This window comes from Sorex araneus, chromosome 10 (assembly GCF_027595985.1).
Source record: "Sorex araneus isolate mSorAra2 chromosome 10, mSorAra2.pri, whole genome shotgun sequence".
In the NCBI taxonomy this organism is placed as follows: domain Eukaryota; kingdom Metazoa; phylum Chordata; class Mammalia; order Eulipotyphla; family Soricidae; genus Sorex; species Sorex araneus.
In genome coordinates this window covers 36263910-36286279 of record NC_073311.1, presented here as the reverse complement: position 1 = coordinate 36286279, position 22370 = coordinate 36263910, and the positions used below count along the sequence as shown (strand labels likewise).

General features: G+C 36.7%; 1 protein-coding gene across 2 annotated transcripts in view; it reads left to right on the top strand.

The window, feature by feature from the left end:
* CEP83 (centrosomal protein 83) overlaps nucleotides 1-22370 on the top strand; it is a 145756-nt gene that overhangs the window by 64657 nt on the left and 58729 nt on the right. For both annotated transcript variants that reach the window (XM_055118535.1, XM_055118536.1), the window contains 4 exons: nucleotides 2247-2519; nucleotides 3369-3519; nucleotides 12222-12314; nucleotides 14446-14577. In XM_055118535.1, coding sequence (XP_054974510.1) covers nucleotides 2347-2519; nucleotides 3369-3519; nucleotides 12222-12314; nucleotides 14446-14577 — 549 coding nt within the window. In that variant the 5' untranslated portion in view covers nucleotides 2247-2346. The remainder of the gene's footprint in view (nucleotides 1-2246; nucleotides 2520-3368; nucleotides 3520-12221; nucleotides 12315-14445; nucleotides 14578-22370) is intronic.

The following is a 22370-nucleotide window of genomic DNA, read 5'->3' as shown; positions in this document are numbered from 1 at the left end:
GGACTTAAAAAGAAAGAAAAAAGCCAAAAAAATACCAACTATTAAAAAAAAAAAAGAAAAAGAAAAGTTAAACTATTTGATAATGGATGATTAAGGGAGAGGTTTTTAGGAGGAAAACATATATACATGCATATGTATATAAATATGTATATATAATATTTTTGAAAAATACATTAAAAGGATCAGAGCCAATTTGTGTAAAATTTGCTTTTAATTATTTACAATATGAACAGTCATTTTTTTGCATCTGTATACAAGTTATTTTCATAATCCTGGGTCAGCACTTTTGGAGATAGCTAATTTAGATTCCTCTTCTTTACACAGTTCATAAGACATAGGAGGTGATCAATATTTATGTGTTGACTGATTTCTCATCTGAATTTGTAGCCTGAGTGCAGTTCACCTTGCAGTTCAAATAAAATACCCTCTGTAGCATTTATCATAGATGGAGTTATTTGCTTAAGGTCATCTTTGTGAAGATTGTCTACTCATCTAATTGTAGATGACTTTTCCCCTGATTTCAGAGTATGGGTTTTATTCTAGAATTCACTCTTACTTTGTAAATACCTGTAATTTGTGAATCCATGTATCTTTCTTGGAGAAGTCAATATTTTTCAGTTAGGCTAATACTTGAAAATATGATCTTTTTTTTAACTTTTTATTAAATCACCATGTGGAAAGTTACAAAGTTCTCAGGTTTTTGTCTCAGTTATACAATATTCAAACACCCATCCCTTCACCAGTGCCCATATTCCACCACCAAAAACCCCAGTATACCCCCCGCCCCCACCCCCTACTGTATAACTAATGAATTTCACTTCATTTTTTCTTTACCTTGATTACATTCCATAATTCAACACAAAACTCACTATAGTTGTTGGAGTTTCCACCCAAGAGAGACAGACCTACTACATTTGATAATTAGTTTTCCATTGCTGGAAATGAAGAGATATGTAGCCCCACTGCTCCAAGTACATAACTCTCTTTTTTTTTCCTTTTTCCTTTTCCCTTTTTTTTTCCCCCCCTCATCCCCCTTCCCGCACCTCATAGTATGGTGTACGCCATGCCGCGTCAGCCAGCGTGGGGCTTTTGCTTAGTTCACAGTCCAGAAAGGTGGCTGCTACATTAATAACCTTCAATATTTCAACAAAAACTTATTGTTATTATTTGGAGTTCCCCCCCGCCCCAAGTCAGACCTGTTCAAAAGGAACCGTTTCACATTGCTGACAATTATAAATGTTAAGTCGCGCAGACACTGCCGCTTCCGTGCGGTTTTGGATTTCTGTATAAAGTCCAGGGAAAATTCTGCCAGAAATTACATAGCCCAGCTCACAGTCCCAGTGCATTGCTGTAAGAAGTCTCTGGAATCAAAGTCTTTAGGCGCAGAGGGTCCGCTTCACGCTCAGCGGCTCCGGATTTATCTGGGCCGAGGGTGTGCCGGTTACGCCCCCTTCCCATGAGTTCCTGGGAGCCCCAAAGTAAAAACTGAATACCTCTGGGTTTGGAGTCATAGAAGATGGTGCCTGCCACGTGGGTGCCACCAGCCAGCCGTTTCCCGTGCAGGAAGACAGGTAGGGAGGAAAAAAATCCACCCCCTGGCAGCACAGATTGTAGCCCAGTTCGCAGTCCCAGTGCATTGCTATCAGATGCTGCGTTGGATGCCCGAATGTGTTAGATCTCTGGAATCAAAGTCTTTAGGTGCAGAGGGTCCGCTTCACGCTCAGCGGCTCCGGATTTATCTGGGCCGAGGGCGTGCCGGTTACGCCCCCTTCCCATGAGTTCCTGGGAGCCTCAAAAGTAAAAACCAAATACCTCTGGGTTTGGAGTCATGGAAGATGGCGTCTGCCACGTGGGTGCCATCAGCCCGCCGTTTTCCGTGCAGGAAGACAGGGTGAGGAGGAAAAAAATCCACCCCCTGGCAGCATAGAGTTGTAGCCCAGTTCGAAGTCCCAGTGCATTGCTATCAGATGCTGCGCTGGATGCCCGAATGTGTTAGATCTCTGGAATCAAAGTCTTTAGGCGCAGAGGGTCCGAAAATATGATCTTACAAATAGAAGCCTTCAATGGAAGTAACATTTGTTAAAGAATGAGTTAACTTTGTTTTTGAATTGTTTTATAAAAGATTGAAAATATGAAATTTTGATTTTGTTAAAGAATTGATAAGGAGAACTAATAAGAAATAAATATATGTGTTTTTATATTATTGTTGCTCACTGATTACTAATTAAGTGTATTTCTTTGTACAGGTATAAGTTGGTTTCCTGAGATTCTGTCTTAGCAAAAAGGAAGTGGAAAATACTCTTGGAAAGAAATCTGGAACAATAAGAAAGCAAGAATTTGTTTTTCATGGTTGTCAGCTCTCTTACAAATATGGACACTTTTCCCACCGTTTTCCCTCCTGGTGGAGATAGTGGCTTGACAAGTTCCCAGTCTGAGTTCCAAAAAATGTTAATTGATGAAAGATTACGATGTGAACATCATAAAACTAATTACCAGACTCTGAAAGCTGACCACACAAGGTAAATAACTTAAGGCTAGCGACTTGATCAATATGTGTATATATACATGAATACTTGCTCTGAAACATGTAGTATAAGTTTGTTATTTTGTGTTGTACACATTTAAAACATTAAATACTATACAATATTTGTTTTAAAATTACTTAATTCAGGAGCCAGATATATATATATATATATATATATATATATCAGTTAGGGTTCTTGCCTTGCAAGTGGCAGGCCCAGGTTTAATCCTCACCACCCATATGATCCCCTGCGCCCTGCCAGGAGTGATTCCTGAGTGTATAGCCAGGAAGAAGCCCTGAGCACTACTGAATGTGACTCCAAAACCAAAAACTAATAATTAAAAAAAAAAAGACTATTCAAACATGGCATGATAGTAGATTATGAATGAATAGTGCTTTGTTTTGAAAGTGTCAGATCATAAAATTAAATGTATCCAGCTGTCATTTTCCCCCTTTAGAATAAAATTGCATTCAGGAAAAGTTAACAATGAAATGAATCTCTACAAATAAGATATTTACGGGCTGGAGCAATAGTACGCAGATAGGACATTTACTTTGCATGTGTCAGACCTGTGTTTGATTATTGGTATCACATACGATTCCCGGAACCCTGCCAGGAGCGATCCCTGAGAAAACCAGATCCAGGAGAAAAACAGATCCAGGAGAAAACCCTGAGCATCACCTTGGGTCAACCAGGAAACAAAAACGATATTTACTTCCCCCAAAATGGTATTTTACTAGTTTAATTGAATGCATGGTAGTCATCTTGTTTTATGTTGGTTAAAATTACATTAAGTAATGAAGTTAGCAAAGGATACTTAAAATTGAATTTTTTTAAAATCAGGTTGCAAGATGAATATATGAAATCACAAAATGAACTGAAACGCCTATTAAATGAAAAGCAAACTAACCAGGAAAAATTTCATTTGCTGCTTGAAGAATTAAGAGGGGAATTAGTAGAGAAAACTAAAAACTTGGAAGAAGTGAAGCTGCAGGTAATAAAACATATTTGATTTGATTATAAGAGCAGTCAGATATTTAGTGGAAGTAGTTTTGATAAATTTCTTAATTTTTAAAAGTCTATTCCTAAGGTTTTAAAGTCTGTTCTTAAGTTTTTTTTTTTTTTTTTTTTGCTATTGCTCCAGGTGTTAGGATTTAATCTTCTTTCATATAGTCTAAAGTGTTAGTCAACATATAGAATTTAACTTTAAAACTCATTTTATTTTATTTATTTATTTTTTTAAAATTTATTTTATTCTTTAATTAGTGAATCACCATGAGGGTACAGGTACAGATTCACACATTTTCGAGCTTGTTTTTCCCTCATACAATGTTCGCAAACACATCCCTCCACCAGTGCCCATTTTCCACCACCAATAAACCCAGTATCCCTCCCACCCCCCAATCCCGTCTCCCCCCACCCCACCCTGCTTCTTCAGCAGGGTATTCCCTTTTGATCTCTTTATCTCCAATTGGGTGTTATGGCTTGCAATAGGGGTATTGAGTGGCCATTGTGTTCAGTCTCTAGTCTACTTTCAGCACGCATCTCTCTTCCCTTGCGGGCTCTCCAACCACATTTTACTTGGTGTTCCCATCTCTATCTGAGCTGCCTTTTTTCCCCAGCATGTGAGACCAGCTTCCAAGCCATGGAGCCAACCTACTGGTACTTATTTCTACTATTCCTGGATATTAGTCTCCTACTCTGTTATTTTATATTCCACAGATGAGTGCAATCATTTTATTTTAATATAATTCCTATTTTTATTTAAATTATATTTTGTGCTATTCAGAATAATTTCAGGGAAAACCAGTTTTTGAAATGACAAAAATTAAGAATTAAAGGGGTAATAGAGTACAGGACACATGTCTTGCATGTGTTCAACCCTGGTTCAATGCCAAGCTCCCCTCGCATTGCTGGCAACAGCTATGGTGACCCCAGAGCACTACTGGAATGGTCCAGGTTATCCTTGGCACTGCATGGCCCAAGTAGCACTGAATCTTTGGACTCTTACATTGAATCAGCAGCCCAGCTGACTGATAATCACAGGTAGTGGCCCCTGGGCCTTGGGAGCACTATTGGATGCCCAGGTTGGAAAACACCCTCCTCATCCCCAATAAAAAAAGAATTTTAGAATTATTTAAGAAAAGATTAATTTTCCTTAAATATCACAAGGGAAATAAAGCTGGAAAAAAATCTTGATAGTGATTTTGGAGGTGGGGGGCCTCCAAGCAGTAGTTGGAGTGCATGGGGTGCCAGAGATCTAACTTGGGGCTTTCACATGCAGAGTATGTGCTTCAGCCCTTTGAGCTATCTCTTTAGCCCCAACAGTGATTTGTAAGGTGCTTCTTTCAAATACACAATAAAAGTAACATAAAAGTGTAATTTATATGTCAAAGGTAATTATAAGTTTATATATAAATAAGCATAAATATAAGATCACTGGGGAGAGAGTTCAGCGGACTGAGCATATGCAAGCTGGTGAACTGCTCAGGTTTTGTCACCTGCACCACTTGATGTCCCGAGCTCTCTGGTAGCAACCCTGAGTACCACACGGTAGCACTGCACTGTATCACTGTCATCCCGTTGTTCATCGATTTGCTTGAGCGGGCACCAGTAACGTCTCCATTGTAAGACTTGTTACTGTTTTTGGAATATCTAATACGCCACGGGTAGCTTGCCAGGCTCTGCCATGGGTGCAGTATACTCTCGGTAGCTTGCCGGGCTCTCTGAGAGGGATGGAGGAAGTGAACCCCGGTCGGCCTTGTGCAAGGCAAATGCCCTACCCACTGTGCTATCGCTCCAGCCCACAGAGAGTAGTCAGTAAACCAGGTAAAGGAAATTATGTATAAAAATTTAGGGGGCTGGAGCAATAGCACAGTGGGTAGGGCGTTTGCCTTGCATGCAGTCGACCCGGGTTTGATTCCCAGCATCCCATATGGTCCCCCAAGCACTGCCAGGAGTAATTCCTGAGTGCATGAGCCAGGAGTAACCCCTGTGCATCGCTGGGTGTGACCCAAAAAGCAAATAAATAAATAAATTTATGTGAAGTTTATAAAGCAAAAGATAGTTGCCACTAAAGCACTGACTATGATGTTTTTAGGTAATTTTCACACTATTTGTTTTTAGTGTGCCCAGAAAGTAGACCATATGTAAACTTTAGCACTTGTATAATTACTTTACATTTCAGATTAATATGTAGTAGTAGTGTTACTTTCCTGTTATCATTTAATTTCTGAACAGCAATTAAATAGACATATTTTGGACATTTAAATAAATAAAAACCTAAGAAATGTAAGTTGAGGGAAATGTAATTTAAGTTTTCACAGTAATGGATTAATTTATTTTGCAATATTGAGAGATGACCTTATACACATGTAATCTGTGAGCACCAAATCTGAGATATTTAAGGTCTACCTCGGGCCTTTGCAAGGGAATTAATTACTCTGTTGAGAGCAACATCTAAGACATGTTTATTTGTAGTCAGTATATATAATCAGAAAGCTCAATTGACTATATTGTATCAATAATGTATTCCTCAGGACAAATAGTAAAATGACATTATTTGTAGTGAAAAATGATCTTTTTACCAGGAAGATGATGTTCTTGTCTTCACCCAGTAGCTATTTCTTAGTTTTTCATGTGGCAAAGAGAATACAATCTTTTACTTAGTAGGGGTTATTGTGAAGACTAGTGCATTGGCACAGTATTTGGAACATAGTAAATCATTATAAATGCTGAATATGTTGTTCTCGGTAATACCCTTTACTATGGGGCATGTGAGCCAATTCCCCCATTGAATATCTGAAATTAGGAATAGTATTAAACCCTATAAATACTGTGTTTTTCCACCTATGCCTGCATACCCATGACAGTTTAATTTGTAAATTAGGTACAGTATACAAAAGTTTAATGATTGAGGTCTTACTTTCAAAATGTCTTTTTGTACTTGATGCTTTTGAACTGGTTGATCATGGGACCATATGGGATGCTGGGGATCGATCCCGGCTCTGTACATGCAAGGCCAACACCTGCCCTGCTGTGCTGTAACTCCAGCCCTGAAGGTAGACACTCTTTTTTTTTTAATTTTAATTTTAATTATTTTTAATTTTTTTATTTTATTTTATTGAATCACCGTGAGATAGTTACAAGCTTTCATGTTTGGGTAACAATCTCACAATGATCAAACCAATCCCTCCACCAGTGCACATTCCCCACCACCAATATCCTGGGTATACCCCCACCCCCATCCCACCCTCTCCCTGCCTCTATGGCAGACAGTATTCCCCATACTCTCTCTCTACTTTTGGGCATTATAGCTTGCAACACAGACACTGAGAGGTCATCATGTTTGGTCCATCATCTACTTTCAGCATACATCTCCCATCCCAACTGGTTCCTCCAGCCATCATTTTCTTAGTGATCCCTTCTCTATTCCATCTGCCTTGTCCCCTCCGCTCATAAAACAGTCTTCCACCTATGGGCAATCCCCCTGACCCTTGTATCTACTGTGAAGACAGACATTCTTAAGTACATCTCCAGTGTTTATAACAGTATCTAATATATTTGTTGAATGACACAAATAAGTAGAATAAAAGAATGAGTTGGAATTGTTCTATTCATAAAAAATACTGTACTTCTCATCTCATCTGTACCTAAAACTTCTTATGTATCTAAAGCTGAAGATTTGATAATCATCTGGTTCTTTTAAATATCAAGTATAAGTTAAGTTAAGTTTCCAAAAAAAGTTATGTTGCAGATATAACTCCCATTATCTTGGAATGTTACTCTTTTTTTGGAAACAGGGTCTTGACGAGTATAATTAATTAAGATGTGGTCACACTGGAGTGTATTTGATTCTTAATCCAGTATGATCTATGTTCTTAGAAGAGAAGATAGATCGAGACAGAAATACCCTTGTGTCTGGATGGTTGGGGATGGCCATGGGGAATGCCCCATGATGACAGGAGAGTGATTTCGTGCTGCAGCTGTGTAATGCTGGCACACTACCAGAAGCTTCGAGGCGGCAGTGAAGTTTCCAGAGGGAATATAGCCTTGTTGACACCTTGATTTGGATTTCCAACCTCCAGAGCTGAGACAATACATTCCTGTTGTTTTAAGCCTCCCAGTCTGTGGTATTTTGTTTTGGCAGCTTTAAGGAACTAATAATAGTACCCAACGCAGAGTTCCTTCTGGAATATCTTTGATACAGGATTCTTTATTCTCTGCCTTACTACTTTCAGTGTTAGAGGAGCTAATGAACTCTTAAAGTGATCCAGTTCCATTTAAGAAAAATGTTTCCAGAAAAAAAATGTTTCAGAAAAGCTAAAATTTTTTCTCATAATGAAATCATTTCCTCTGTCCTTTCCCTGTTGGTTCTTGTACTGTTCCTTTGATCTAAAGAATGTAACTTAAGACATTTCTATATCAATAACATTGATATATTTGCTGACCAATAGTTTATCTGGCAAAGTTTCTGTTTTTTCAACATAAACATTACACACAAATATAAAGTTTGTGTTTTTCAACATAAATATTACACAGAAACAAGGTGTGTTTACCTTGTTTCTGTGTAATAGTTACCTGGAAAAAATAAGCAAATATTTGAATACATATACATAAACATACCACACAGATTGAAGCAATTTATTTGCTTTAGCTGATATTTGCATTTTGCACAAATTGTGAATTGAATGAAATTAATTAAAAAAGTAAGTTCAGAAATGGTTTAGGAAGTTTTAGAAAAGATTATTGTTTAGCACCATAGCACTGTTGTCCCATCACTCATTGATTTGCTCGAGTGGGCACCAGTAACGTCTCCATTGTGAGACTTGTTACTGTTTTTGGCATATTGAATACGACTGGCGTGATAGCACAGCAGGTAGGATGTTTGCCTTGTACACGGCAGACCTGGGTTCAATTCCTCCATACCTCTTGGAGAGCCCGGCAAGCTACCCGTCCCGTGCGTATTCCATATGCCAAAAAACAGTAGAAAATGTTACTATTTTTAAAATACGCGTATTGTCTGCCTTCAAAATTCCTCTTCTGAGTTAAGATTTAATATCATCCCTCTTGGTTTTATAGAAAAAAATTTAAAAGACATTCATTTAAAGAATATATTTATATTGCCCATGAAATTGTAGTAAATGGAAGTAATAATAGTACCTAGACCATAGAAGGAAATTTAGAAGTACTAATGGTTCTTTCATGCAGTTAGATCATGTTAGTTTTTGTTATATTGTCATGAAGTTGATTAAAAAGAGATTCTTTAAAGTTGGCATCCATTTTATATTAAAGATTTCTAATAAACATTGTTTTACCAAAAGTTAAAGTTTTTCTCTGCTAGGTAATGAAAACTATATAGCCCAGTATGTTTTACCTTTTATTTGGCTACTAGGATGCTCAGAGCAAATCTGTTACTCAGTTTCTTTTATTAATTTGTTAAGGATCTCTGGCACAAGTGTTTCCCTCTTAAAGCATTCTTTAAAAAAAATACTGGTTTATTTTATATTATTAATATGACAGGTGTTACAATTTGCTTTTATAGATTAAACATAGGTAATGACATGTGGACTGTTAGGTGATAAAACATTTTTGTAACTTTCTTTTGAGATTGTGGCAACATTCCATTAGAAGTCTGACAACATAATTTCCTCCTAAAATGGCATGTAAAAGAGCCTCTAATTTTGCTTCTGGTGAATATATATTGAGAGAGGAGGATTCATATAGGGAGACGGGGCACAGAGAAGGATAGATTTTTATTCTCTAAGTGCTTTTTTTTTTTATGAGATCATTAGGAAATAAGATTAGACTGATGGCATATTCTTTTTTTTTTTTTTTTTTTTTGCTTTTTGGGTCACACCTGGCAATGCTCAGGGGTCATTCCTGGCTCTACACTCAGGAATGACCCCTGGCGGTGCTCAGGGGACCATATGGGACGCTGGGAATCGAACCCGGGTTGGCCGCGTGCAAGGCAAACGCCTTACCCGCTGTGCTATCGCTCCAGCCCCCTGATGGCATATTTAAACTAAGTTTCATCAAGATTATCAGGCGATGGTCTTTTTAATTTTTTTTCTTTTTGGCCATACCTGGCAATGCGTAGGGGTTATTCCTGGCTCTGCTCTCAGGAACTACTCCTTTTAGTGCTCGGGACCATCTGGGATGCCTTGTAAGAGTAACCACTTGCAAGGCAAGTGCTCTACCCATTGTAATATTGCTCCCACCTCTAGGAAGGATGTCTTTTAAATCAAACCTGCTATTTGTTCAGTCACCTCTGTGCACAGGTAATCTGTCTTTCACAAGTTTCCTCAGGGAGATGAATGAGGGCTCCTGGATTATGTATCTGATTTAAGTAACTCTTGGGACTTAATCCTACGAGATACGGTAGTGCTTAGTACTCGTCAGCCATTGATGGGTGTTTATTTCCAGCAAGTGGGAGTTAGACTTACAGTGATTGCCCTAGAGGAAGTTCTGTCATAGAGCAATTGTTGCCACTGCTTAGAGATGTCCAGCTCAGCTCTAGGCCATACCATCAAATTCTTTAGATAAGAAGGCTACAGGTGTGGCAGTTGATTAAGAAACCTAAAAAAAAGTGTGTGTGGGGGGGCATTGACACTTTATAGATCACAAAACTCGCACGAAGTTACCTATTTCAATATTATTCTTTTATGGATGTTGATATCTTACCAAGTGTATTTCTTCTAATACTTTTAAAGAAAAACTACTTTTTTTTTTCTCTCCACCCCTCTTTTCCTTCCCTTTGACCAGGTGGCTGCAGACTTTTGGTTGTGGTGCTCTTCGTTGCAGACTTCAGTTGTATTTGCACACGTGTTTGTGGCATATCAGAGCTCACATGCTTTGTTATGGCACTGAATCGCAGTGGCAAGAGCTTGGCTTTGGGGACCTCCTGCCTCAGGGTTGCAGCACAGGTGCACTACCACTGAGTCACATCCCCAGACCCTCACCCACTGTCAACTAACACTTTTCCTCCAGGGAATTTAAAATGTTTATGTATTCTTTGGTTTTGGATTCTCTTGAAGATTTTGTTTCTTGACATGGTATTATTTCTGTCCTAAATAGCCTTTCTGTTCTTTACTTATTAGGTAAACAAAACATTTAAATGTTTTGTTTTAGAAGGGACTATCTATGCCTAGTGATGCTTAGGGGCCACCAGGGTGACATCTAGCATTATTACTGTGCCAGGCGTCTGCTCTATCACTTGAGTTAGTTCCCTGGCCCCATATTGCCTGTTCTGTACCTACTGTATGTATGAGTTATGTTTCATATGAGCATTTGAATTTATGGTAAAGTAGACTGTTTGTGAATTTTTATGATCTTTAGAAAGTTAGACTTTGCATATGTTTTAGTTTCTGTAAAAGAATGTGATGGTAATGCAGCTACGTTGTGAATTGTTATGGGCACTGAATAAGCTAATGTACATAACGTGGTTATGTTATGTAGATTATAGAATGCTGCACAGTTCTTTAAATACAGTATAAATCAAGTTTCCAAATTTGTTTGACCTGGTTGCCACCTCTTCAGGAAAAAAAAATTTGTTTGACCTGGTTGCCACCTCTTCAGGAAAAAAAAAATCACTCAGTTTCCCTCTCCTCTGGGAATCTGCTTTCTTTAGGTAAATATAGAGAAAGTGCCTCTCAGTTGTACTCAAAGCTCCTACTACCCTCCGGATTGTTTCAGTGCCCTCCCCCCCACCCCCTTACCTGTAGGGTATCATTGCGTGTATTTTGAGAAAGACCAGTATAGGCTTTCTGTAAAACATAAGAACATTTGAGATACTAATGAATAAATGAATGCACTGAATACACTTAATTTTTAAGGATTAATATCAATACAATGTAGACATTTATATTTGTTCCTTCATTAAAGATATAATAGAGTGGTTCTTATATGCCGACAATCCTGTGAGGTATTGGAAACACCATGATTTATAAACACTCTGTATGTCTTTAAAGAACTTCCATCTGAGTTTACTTACTGAAATATGAGGTCTATAAGAGAGAGTAACAGAAAGGAGCCTATATTAGTTTTGGTGGCCAGAGTAAAAATCACCCTCTTGGGATTGAAAGTAAATCTGAAGAATTCTCTGTGGTATGGCAAATTATTACACCTTTATTTTGTTTACTTTCAAAAACAGTATAAACTATTGTGTCCAACATAATTTTAGCTGCAAACTAATTTTTAATAATAATAGTAATCAGTGATTGTTTTTACCTTATGTTTATGGAAATTTTGACATATCTGAATGCTTGAAATTGATGTTCTTAAAATATTTTAAATGATGGTTCTATTTTTATAATAGCTAGTATAAAATTAGACAAATTGTGAAATCTTCGGTAAATTGAATTCTGTGATTATAATTAGAGCACTGTAGCACTGTCGTATAATTGTTCATCGATTTGCTCTGGTGGGCACCAGTAATGTCTCGATTGTGAGACTTGTTGTTACTGTTTTTTTTGCATACCAAATATGCCATGGGTAGCTTGGCAGGTGGTATACTCTCAGTAGCTTGCCAGGCTCTCCAAGAGGGATGGAGGAATCGAACCCTGGTTGGCTGCATGTAAGGCAACCGCCCTACCCTCTGTGCTATCATTCCAGTCCTATAATTAGGCTTTGAAATTTGGTAAACTTTTGTTCTAGTGTTGTTTATATTGAGAACTATTTGTATTTATCTCCATTTAGGTATTAACTCCACAAAAATTGGAATTACTAAGAGCCCAGATACAACAAGAATTAGAAACTCCAATGAGAGAACAGTTTAGAAATCTAGATGAAGTAAGTACTTTATATAGAAGAAATTTTATATGCATTTATCTTCATTCTGCTCTTAAGGGCTTGATGGAAAGCATCATTTCCCTACTCTAAAACTGTAGTAGTACTCTAAAGTACTCTCAAGCCCTCTCTTTCCTTAACTCGGATTCCTGTGAGACCCATGAGGCTTCATGAGACATTACCTCTCTAACCTCCCTTCTTCTCTCTGCATTGAACTTTCTTTGGCACTCCAGAAATTCTGTAGTTCAAAAGCCTTTGTTTCTTCTGCCTTAAGGATTCTCCTTCGATATATTCTTGGCCAACTTCTTCATCTAAGCTGTTACTGATTATCTGTTCAATGATACCTACTTTGATTAATCCTCTGCCTTTAGCATTGACTCCTCATGTAGTCAGGAAACTTGCTAGTCAAGAGTTTTGAGTCTACTTTTTCTGTTTTCTCTAGTGCTTAGCTTTTTAATATGTCTTATACTATTTATTGTGCTTTTTTTTTTCTTATTTTTTAAAAATCACTTCTCAAATGTAAGTTGCATGTGAGAACTTTTACCTGTTTTGTTCACTGGTATATTCTAGTTGTCTAAAATAGTGCCTAGCACGCAACAGCTGTTCAATATTTGTTGAATGAGAGAATGAATTTTATACAACCTTAGAAAAGTAAAAAAACTTACCAGTTTTTCTTAGTCTTATTATATGAAATATTGGCTAAGTATGACTAAGTGTTCAATAAGGGAGATAGGTAAAAATAACAGATAGTAAATATGCTGGCAACTATGTTAAGGGGATAGGTAAAGAAGACAGATATTAAATTGGCTAGATACATTTTATATATTGCCTTATATAATGTACAGGACTTATATGTCCAAGTGAACTTTGTCCTCTTAAATGAATCACCTTCAGGAAGCTAGTGAGGTTGGTATGTGGTGACATATAACTGTGTTATATTTAACAGTTATATATCACTGTGATATGGTGCCACATATCACAGTTGTGGAGTACTCCTTTTATAAATGGTTTACTGACTTGATAGAGTTACCTTTTGAATATCCTCCTGGTATGTTACAAAGTTAAGTAGATTTAATTTTTTGGATAAAAATCAAAAAGGTTTCTATCTTAAGTCTTATACTTAGATTCATGTGTAAATCTTAGGTTTACACTTAAGTTAAAAGCTTTTAAAAATCAAAATTAAGTACAGTTGTGTTGCTGAATGATGGGAACATGTACTGAGAAATTTGATGTCATTGTATGAAAATTGTAGAATGTAGTTTACAAATCTAGATGCTATAATATATTGGCCTGTAGGGTAACAGCTGTTATATGTGTTCGCTGTTGTTTATTGAAACATTGTTAAGCAATATGGTGACCTTTTCATAGGATCTTCTTGACAAAGTCCTGGAAACTATTTTTTGGATTTTTAAACTGACTCAGAAGAGTGATCTCCTAACTGAAGATGTACAGCGAACTGAATATTTTATGAAATGTGCTTCATTTCTTAATTTAATGTTTCATGTTGACATTTTTTTCTCTTGCATCTTTATTTCTTTCTTGTACATTCTTATTTCTAAGATTCAGGATCTTCCCAACTTTGTAGAATTAAAAAGCAGGATTGAAAGCTATTAAGATATCGTATACATTCCCAGTTAACTAGAAAGGTTGATATGTACACCTCTTCCAGATTGGTGTGTTGTACTATCATAATATTTTACTGAATCTTAACTTATGTCTAAGCATTCAAGTAATATTTCCTCTACTTTGAGTTTAACCTTCTGGCTTTTAGGATGCATTTTATATGACAAAATTAATTTTGGAAGTCTACTTCGAAAGGTGTGCTACTTTCTTAAGTACTATTTTTATTATGCCCCCAAATCAAAACTTTTAACATGTTATGCATTTTTATTAGAGTGAGGGAATTGGTTAATATTAATTTAACTTGTCTTATTGGTACCCTCTCAGGAATTCAACTAATACACTTGGACTCTTATTCTGAGAACTTTTCCAAAGCTAATTTATACATACATTGGACTTTTTACTTTTGGCTGGCTCTTAGGATAACATAAAAATTTTATTTGCAAAAGTTAAGTTTGGGCTGAGTAAAGTTTTCACAGATAAATTTGTGATAAATTTCAATCTTTTAATTTAGGAGGTAGAAAAGTATAGAGCTGAATATAATAAGCTTCGCTATGAACATACATTTCTTAAATCGGAATTTGAACACCAGAAAGAAGAATTTGCACGACTCTTAGAAGAAGAAAAAATAAAATATGAATCAGAGGTGAGTGATTGGTTATAATTGTAAGTTGTTACTCTTCTAGTTCAGAGGTTCTCACACTTACTTGATCTTTGCCCCCATTTCAGAAGCAAAGTACTCATTCCTCCTTTGGAATCTTCCTACTTAAAGCAATCGAACAGGAAACTTCCTAAGTTGCCGTTCCCTGTATCGGTAGGGTGGAATTGCTCCGTATGGGCAAGACTGTTTTAGTCAATAAAATTTAGTTTTTAGATTTTTTTTTGTAAACCCAAAATTAGAGTTAATTGCATATTTGTTATCAAATAATAAATATAATCCTTAGTTGAATTGATAAAAATAGATTGGTGTCTGTAGTCTTGAGGGATAGCAATATACCAATAAATCTACATTATATATTTAATGCACTGTTGTTATTTGGAAGTAATAATTAAAATATATTCAGAGAGCGTAGAGGGAGTTAGGTAGATGCTTGTCTTTTTGTTGTTGTTGTTTGTTTATGTTTTTGGATCATACCCAGCAGTGATCAAGGGTTATTCCTGGCTCTGAAGTCAAGAATCACTCCTGGCAGTGTTGGAGGGACCAAATAGGATGCCAGGGATTGAACCATGGTCAGCTGCATGCAAGACAAGTCAAGTGTCTCACCAGCTCTACTACGTCTTTGACCCCTAGGTGCTTGCCTTTATGAAGCTGACCTTGGATTTAAAACCAGCCATGCATATGGTCCCTTGTACACTGCCAGGAGTGATTCCTGAGCACAGAGCTGGAATAAACCCTGAGCATCGATGGGTGTGGCCCAAGCCCTCCACCAAAATACAAATTACTTGTTGAATCAAATTTGTTTATTTTTATCAATAAGCAAGTTATTTCTCAATTGTTTGATATGTAAGATACGCTATGAATTTTGGAGTAATGGGGCTGGAGATGAACCTCAGTTGCAGAGGGCATGCTCTGGTTACACAAGAAAGTGTACGGCCTTGAGTTTGAGCTCAGCACCGAAAAAAAAGAATGCCAGAAAATTCGGTCTAAAGTCTCACAAGAAGTCAGCAAACACTTTTAATAGTAGAATTGAGCTATCCCAACCCAGATTTCTAAGTTTGAAATTACCAGTAACTTGAAGTTGCCTCACTAAATAGGGACCATCCAACAACTATAGTTTGGCCAAACACTATAATTATGAAAGGTTTTGAATCTGTAATTATGACACTAAAAGCATAACCTGCATAAAAAGTTTCTTATGAAAAATGGAATGATGACAATTTCTAGTCTGAAATACAGATGTAGTATATTGAAGAGTAACTACTGAGGTTAAGGATATCTGTGTTTTATTTTATACTTTGATTTTAAAATGTATTATCTAGTAATGGTTGTTTGTATTCTCTAGTTTCTTAGCTTTATTGTTTTCTTAGAACAAAACCTGTGTCTCAAATTTGATTACTAATCAATTATTTTTAAAAAAACCCTAAATATTAGTTAAATATTTAAGGTCAGTGGCATTATTAATTTTCATGATACACAGTACAGGGCATAAGGTTCTTTCCTTGCACATAGCAAACCCCAGTTCATGTTCCCTGGCACCACATGTGGTCTTCCATGCACCGCCAAGAATGATTCCCTGAGCACAGACCAAGTGGTAAAGCTTGAGCACTACGAAGTGTGACCCAAACTCCCCAACCCAAAATTTCTTTTCATAAAATTTCTTAGAAACATGAAGTTATATAGCTAGCTAAGAAGCAATAGTAGAAGCTGAGAAACCATTAGTAGAACACTATAGAATACTTAACCTTTCTGGTAAGTTTGAAGTTTCTTGCTTCCTTCTTCTCAGTTGGTTATGCAGGAATAAAATTAATAAGTGTATACTTGATTTCATTTTATCTCATACATATGCTCCAGTTTCCATATGCAGTAACAGTAAAACTTGATGGGATGATTGTGTTTTCACAAAACAGCAGCAAAATGTTAAAGTAAATCCTACTTTTGCCATCTTCCAATTTTACAGTTTAAACGTGTAAAATATGTAAATTTTATGTAATAAGTTACTGGATTTTCTTGCATCAATTAAGAACATAAAATACTTGAGCTCTTGCACTTCTACAAGTGTAAAGTAATTGAATATATTTTGAGTAATGGGTCTTTGGAGAATAGTTGAGGAAGATTTTGTGTCTTCCTGAGAAGCATACCAGTAATTCTCATCTCCTACATAATAATCTTGATTAAAAAGAATATATAAAAAAGCTTCTCTTTATTAGAAAGCTAATTTCATGATTTTGCAATGAATTTGGCTGTAAGAACATAAGTTTGGACTTAATACCTGTGAAATTCTGGGCTTAGTCTAGACTTAATCTGGATCACTGTATCACTGCTGTCCCATTGCTCTTCGATTTGCTTGAGCAGGCGCCAGTAATGTTTCACTTGTCCCTTTTGTGTTCAGGGTCAGGGGAATGAGGCCCATTATTGTTACCGTTTTGGGCATATTAAATACACCACGGGTAGCTTGCCAGGTTCTGCTATTCAAGATTCTGTATCATGTCTTCCAGAAGATTTGTTTTATAGTCTCTGGATCTTGGCCATTGATGAGATTACATGGCACTGGAGGTGGTGTATATGTCACTATATATGACTTAATATAGCTATAACTTAATCTGGATATTCAGACTTAATACAGATGAAATTTTGAGGTTGTAAATGTAGTTGTTATTCAAAAGTGTTCAGTCTGAGTAGAATTATTCTCAAGACACTTTAGTATCACCTAATTTCCCAGCAGTTCATGTGTCCAATCGCCTAATCTTTCCTTCACTATGTTGGGGGTAATACATAGTTCTGAGAATTGCTTGTCTCTGAGTCACTTCTTTCAACAAGGAAGAAAACAGAGACATAAAGAAAAGAAATCATGACTTCCAAAATTGGATAAAAGTGATTCAAGTGTTGCTTTAGATTAAATCTTTATTTCAGTATTAATTTGCTTTCCACAGAAGACAGTGGCTTGAAAGATTGGAAAGGTTCAAACTATTTCTAAGCAATTTTAGTTGCATATAGAAAAGTATGATATATGAAAATATAAAATACTTAATATCTGACATCCAAACAAATTATTGGGCAGCTTGATAGGTACATAAATGGATTCTATTAAATATTTAAGAAAGATAGTACAGAATTTTTACAATCTTTCCCAGAAAATTGAATCAGTCCTTCCCAAATAATCCTGTGAAGTCATGGTTACCCTATACCAAAATAGAACAAAAAAATTACTGGAAAAGTATGGACCTCTTATGAACAAAGTGCATAAATTCTCAGTAAAATATTAGCAACTCAAATTTTTTTATTGTTTTTTAAAAATTTAATTAAATTTTAATTCTCTAGCAACTCAAATCTAACAATGAATATAAATAACAATATACCACAAAGGTTTCATTGCAGGCATGTAAGGCTGGTTTAATATTAGAAAATGGATTATTATAATCAATTATATCAACAAGCCAAGAAGAAAAATTATGAGAGCATATCACTAGAGACAGGAAAAGTGTTGGAAAAATAAATCACCAGTTTTTGCTAAAAACTATCAGGAAGTGAGGATGAAGAGGCAACATATATATATGTATATATATATATATACACACATATGTATACATGCACACACATACAATACATGGAGGAGGTGTGTGTGCGAGGGAGGCAGTGGGGAGAGAGTGCCTCATCCTGTGATGAAGAAATCAGAAATTTTCCCACTTACATTAGGAACAAGGCTGTTTTGTACTGGAGTCTTAACTACTGTAGTAAGACAAGAAAAGGAAATAAAGTCATACAACTTTGGAAGGAAGAAATCTTTCTTTGCTTGTTACATGGTTGTCTATACAGTAACTGCAATAACAAAGCAGTCTTATATAAAGAAATCATAGGGAAGTTGCAAAATACAGCAGTAATAAACAAAAGACAATCATTTTCCATTGTAACAATAATGAACAAGTGGACTGTGTCATAAAAAAACAGTATAATTTGTTTTAGTAGTTCCCCCAAAAGATATAAATAAAAACTTAAAGAAATCTGTATAAGATCTATATGAGGAGAATTATAAAATTCTCAATGAAATAAAGGAACTAAATAGCTGGACAGATTCAGGCACAGAATGAGTCATTGTCAAGATGTCAGTTCTTAGCTTGACTTATACATTCAGTATAGTCTGAATAAAAACTATAGTAAGTTATTTTGTAAATACTGTCAATCAACTGATATAAAAAGTTTCTGTCAAGAAGCAAAAGCTGGGGGGCTGGGAGATAATATAGTGGTTTGTGTATGTGTGTCTAGCATGTGTCTGACCTGGATTCAATTCCTGGTACCATGTTATTTCCCAAAGCATATTCCAGATGCAGCCTTGGAGTTCCCTAGCAGCCCTGGGTAGTGACAGTACCACAGGGCCTGAATAATTTTAATCCTCAAGTTCTTGACTGAACTGGTAGACTGAGAATCACTGAGCGGAGCCTCAGGCCTCCTAAGCACTGCTTAGAAGGCCCCTTCCCCTCATCCCCCAAACATCAGGAGAGCCAAGATAGTATTAAAGAACAGTTGGAGGACTGACTTACATGACTTCAGTACCTGTGTAAAGCAACAGTAAACAAAAAATTTTGGGGCAAGAGTAAACAGGTAGTTTGATAGATAAGACGAAAAGTTAGAGGCTAGAGGGATAGTACAGAGGTAGAGGGCTTGCCTTGCACTTGGACACGCTGGGGTCCATCCCTGGCATCACATCTGTTCCCTTATCCCCACCAGGAGTGATCCCTGAGTTTAGAGCCAGGAGTCAGCCCTTACTCTCTACAGTTGTGGCCCAACAATAACAACAAAACAAAAAAGATCAGAATCTAGAAATAGACTCATGGAAATATATGTAATTTATCTTTTTTTTTTTTAATTTTTGGGTCACACCTGGCAATGCACAGGGGTCACTCCTGGCTCATGCACTCTGGAATTACCCTCGGTGGTGCTCAGGGGACCATATGGGATGCTGGGAATCAAACCCGGGTCCGCCGCATGCAAGGCAAATGCCCTACCCGCTGTGCTATCCCTCCAGCCCCTTTCTTTCTTTCTTTCTTTCTTTCTTTTTTTTGTAATTTATCTTTGACAAAGGAGAAATAACAACTAGAGGTACTGTTTTCAATAAATGGTACTAAAACAACAGTACATGCAGAAGGAGGAGGAGGAGGAGGAGGAGGAGAATGAGAAGGAAGATGAAGAAAAAGCAGGCCATATATACCCTTCACAAATTTTAGCTCAAAATGAATCCTGTGCCTATATTGAACAAAGTTATCTATCTTCTTGAACATAGGAAAAACAACTAGGTAATTTTGGCACAGCACAAGTGTCAAGATTCATGAGAAAAATAAATGATAAATTAAGCCTGATTAAAATAAAATAATTCTGAGCCAGAGAGAAAGTACAGAGGTTAAGGTTCTTACTTTGTTTGTGACTAATGGTGTTGAGATTCTTGGCACCACATATAATAGGTCCCTCCATGCACCACCAGGAGTGATCCTTGAGCACACCTAGGTGTAACCTCTCTCCACCCCCAATTAAAAGAGCATTCAGTGTTATGTTGTTGGCATGAAGCATCTATAATTTTTTTTTATTTAGTGAATCACTGTGAGGGTAGTTACAGATTTATACATTTTTGTGCTCATGTTTCCCCCATACAAAGTTCGAGAACCCATCCCTTCACCAGTGCCCATTCTCCACCACCAGTAAACCCAGCATCCTCCCACCCTCCCCAGTCCCATCTCCCCCCACCCCACCCTGCCACTATAGCAGGGTATTCCCTTTTGTTCTCTCTCTCTGATTAGGTGTTGTGGTTTGCAATAAAGGTGTTGAGTGGCTATTGTGTTCAGTCTCTAGTCTACATTCGGAACACGTCACCCTTCCCCCACATGACCTCCGACCACATTTTACTTGGTGTTCGCTTCTCTGAGTTGCCCAGAATGAGAGACCAGCCTCCAAGCCATGGAGTCAACCTCCTGGTACTTATTTCTACTATTCTTGGGTGTTAGACTCCTAGTCTATTATTCTATATTCCACAGATGAGTGCAATCTTTCTATGTCTGTCTCTCTCTTTCTGACTCATTTCACTTAGCATGATACTTTCCATGCTGATCCACTTATATGCAAACTTCATGACCTTATTTTTTCTAACAGCGGCATAGTATTCCATTGTATAGATGTACCAAAGTTTCTTCAACCAGTCATCTGTTCTAGGGCACTCGGGTTTTTTCCAGATTCTGGTTATTGTAAACAGTGCTGTGATGAACATATAAGTGCAGATGTCATTTCGACTATACTTTTTTGCTCCTCTGGGATATATTCCCAGCAGTGGTATTGCTGGGTCAAATGGGAGCTCAACTTCTAGTTTTTTGAGAATCGTCCATATTGTTTTCCAAAAGGGCTGAACTAGTCGGCATTCCCACCAGAAATGTAGAAGGGTCCCTTTCTCCCCACATCCTCTCCAACAGTGGTTGCTTTTGTTCTTTTGGATGTGTGCTTGTCTCTGTGGTGTGAGGTGGTATCTCATTTGATCTGCATCTCTCTGATGATTAGTGATGTAGAGCACTTTTTCATGTGCCTTTTGGCCATTCGTATTTCTTCCTTGGGAAAGTTTCTGTTCATTTCTTCGCCCCATTTTTTGATGGGGTTGGAGAAACATCTTAAAATTGATATATAAAAGAATGGAAAAGGATATTTTGCAAACTTTCTTAAGTGAAGGTGCAGTGACTATATTGCTATTTGATAAGTACCTTCAGAACAAAGAAAAATACTTTTTACACGTCACATGACAAATCTCAACATCAAAAATTTATGGAAATTTTAAATGTGTGTGCCCCAAACAGCTGCATAATAGGTGGGTAAAACATTTCTCTCTCAACAGTTGATAGAATAATTAAAGTAGCCCATGAATAGATGCTAAAGTAGACTGTATCCTAAATCTTAACCAATTTATGAGCATTTAGCTTATACAGAGTGAGTTTTTTAATTACTGTTTCAGAATCAGGCTAGAAATCAACTCTAGGAAGGTAGCAGTGAAGTCTTCAAAGGCCTGGAAACAAAATGACACACTTAAAATGATTTATAAGTCAAAGAGGCCTTTTCAATTAAATCGATAAAAATATTATCTCAAAAGGTATGTTACCTGCATGAAAAAGAAAATGTAAGTTATTAATTTATTTGAGACAACTCAAATAACTTAAAGCAATGCTGTAGGGAAATGTTTAACGTGAAATGTATACATTAGAGAAGAAGGAAGTGGTAAGTCAACAATCTAGGCTCCCATTTTCAGAACCTAAACTAGGGGCTGGTGAGATAGTACAATGCACTGGACAGTTCACAGCACTCCACATGGTCCCCTGAGTATTTCCAGGAGTGATCCCTGAGCACTGCTGGTGTGTCTCTAAAGCAAAAACAAAAAACTTATAAGCAAGAAAAGAACCTAAACCAACATTTTTTTAAAAGAAAGGTTAAATTGGTTAATTCATCATTTCTTGTCAAATAGGTTTATATCCTAGAGGAGAATAAAGTAAATGTAGAAATAACTGTAAAACAGGCAGTGTTGGATATATGTCATAAAAGAAAAATACAAAGCCTTTAGGAAATTTGGAGAAGAGATTGAAAGCCTATTGAACGGAGGATATCAAGCTGAGGTTGTGTCCACTGTTTATTTTCAGATTAGCTGTATAAAAGTGTATCATTGCATGACTAAATATTAGCTCCTTATGTTCAGTGATTTAGTATAATAGAAGGATTTTTATTTTTTATTTGGTTTATCATTTAATAGAATTATACTGTAA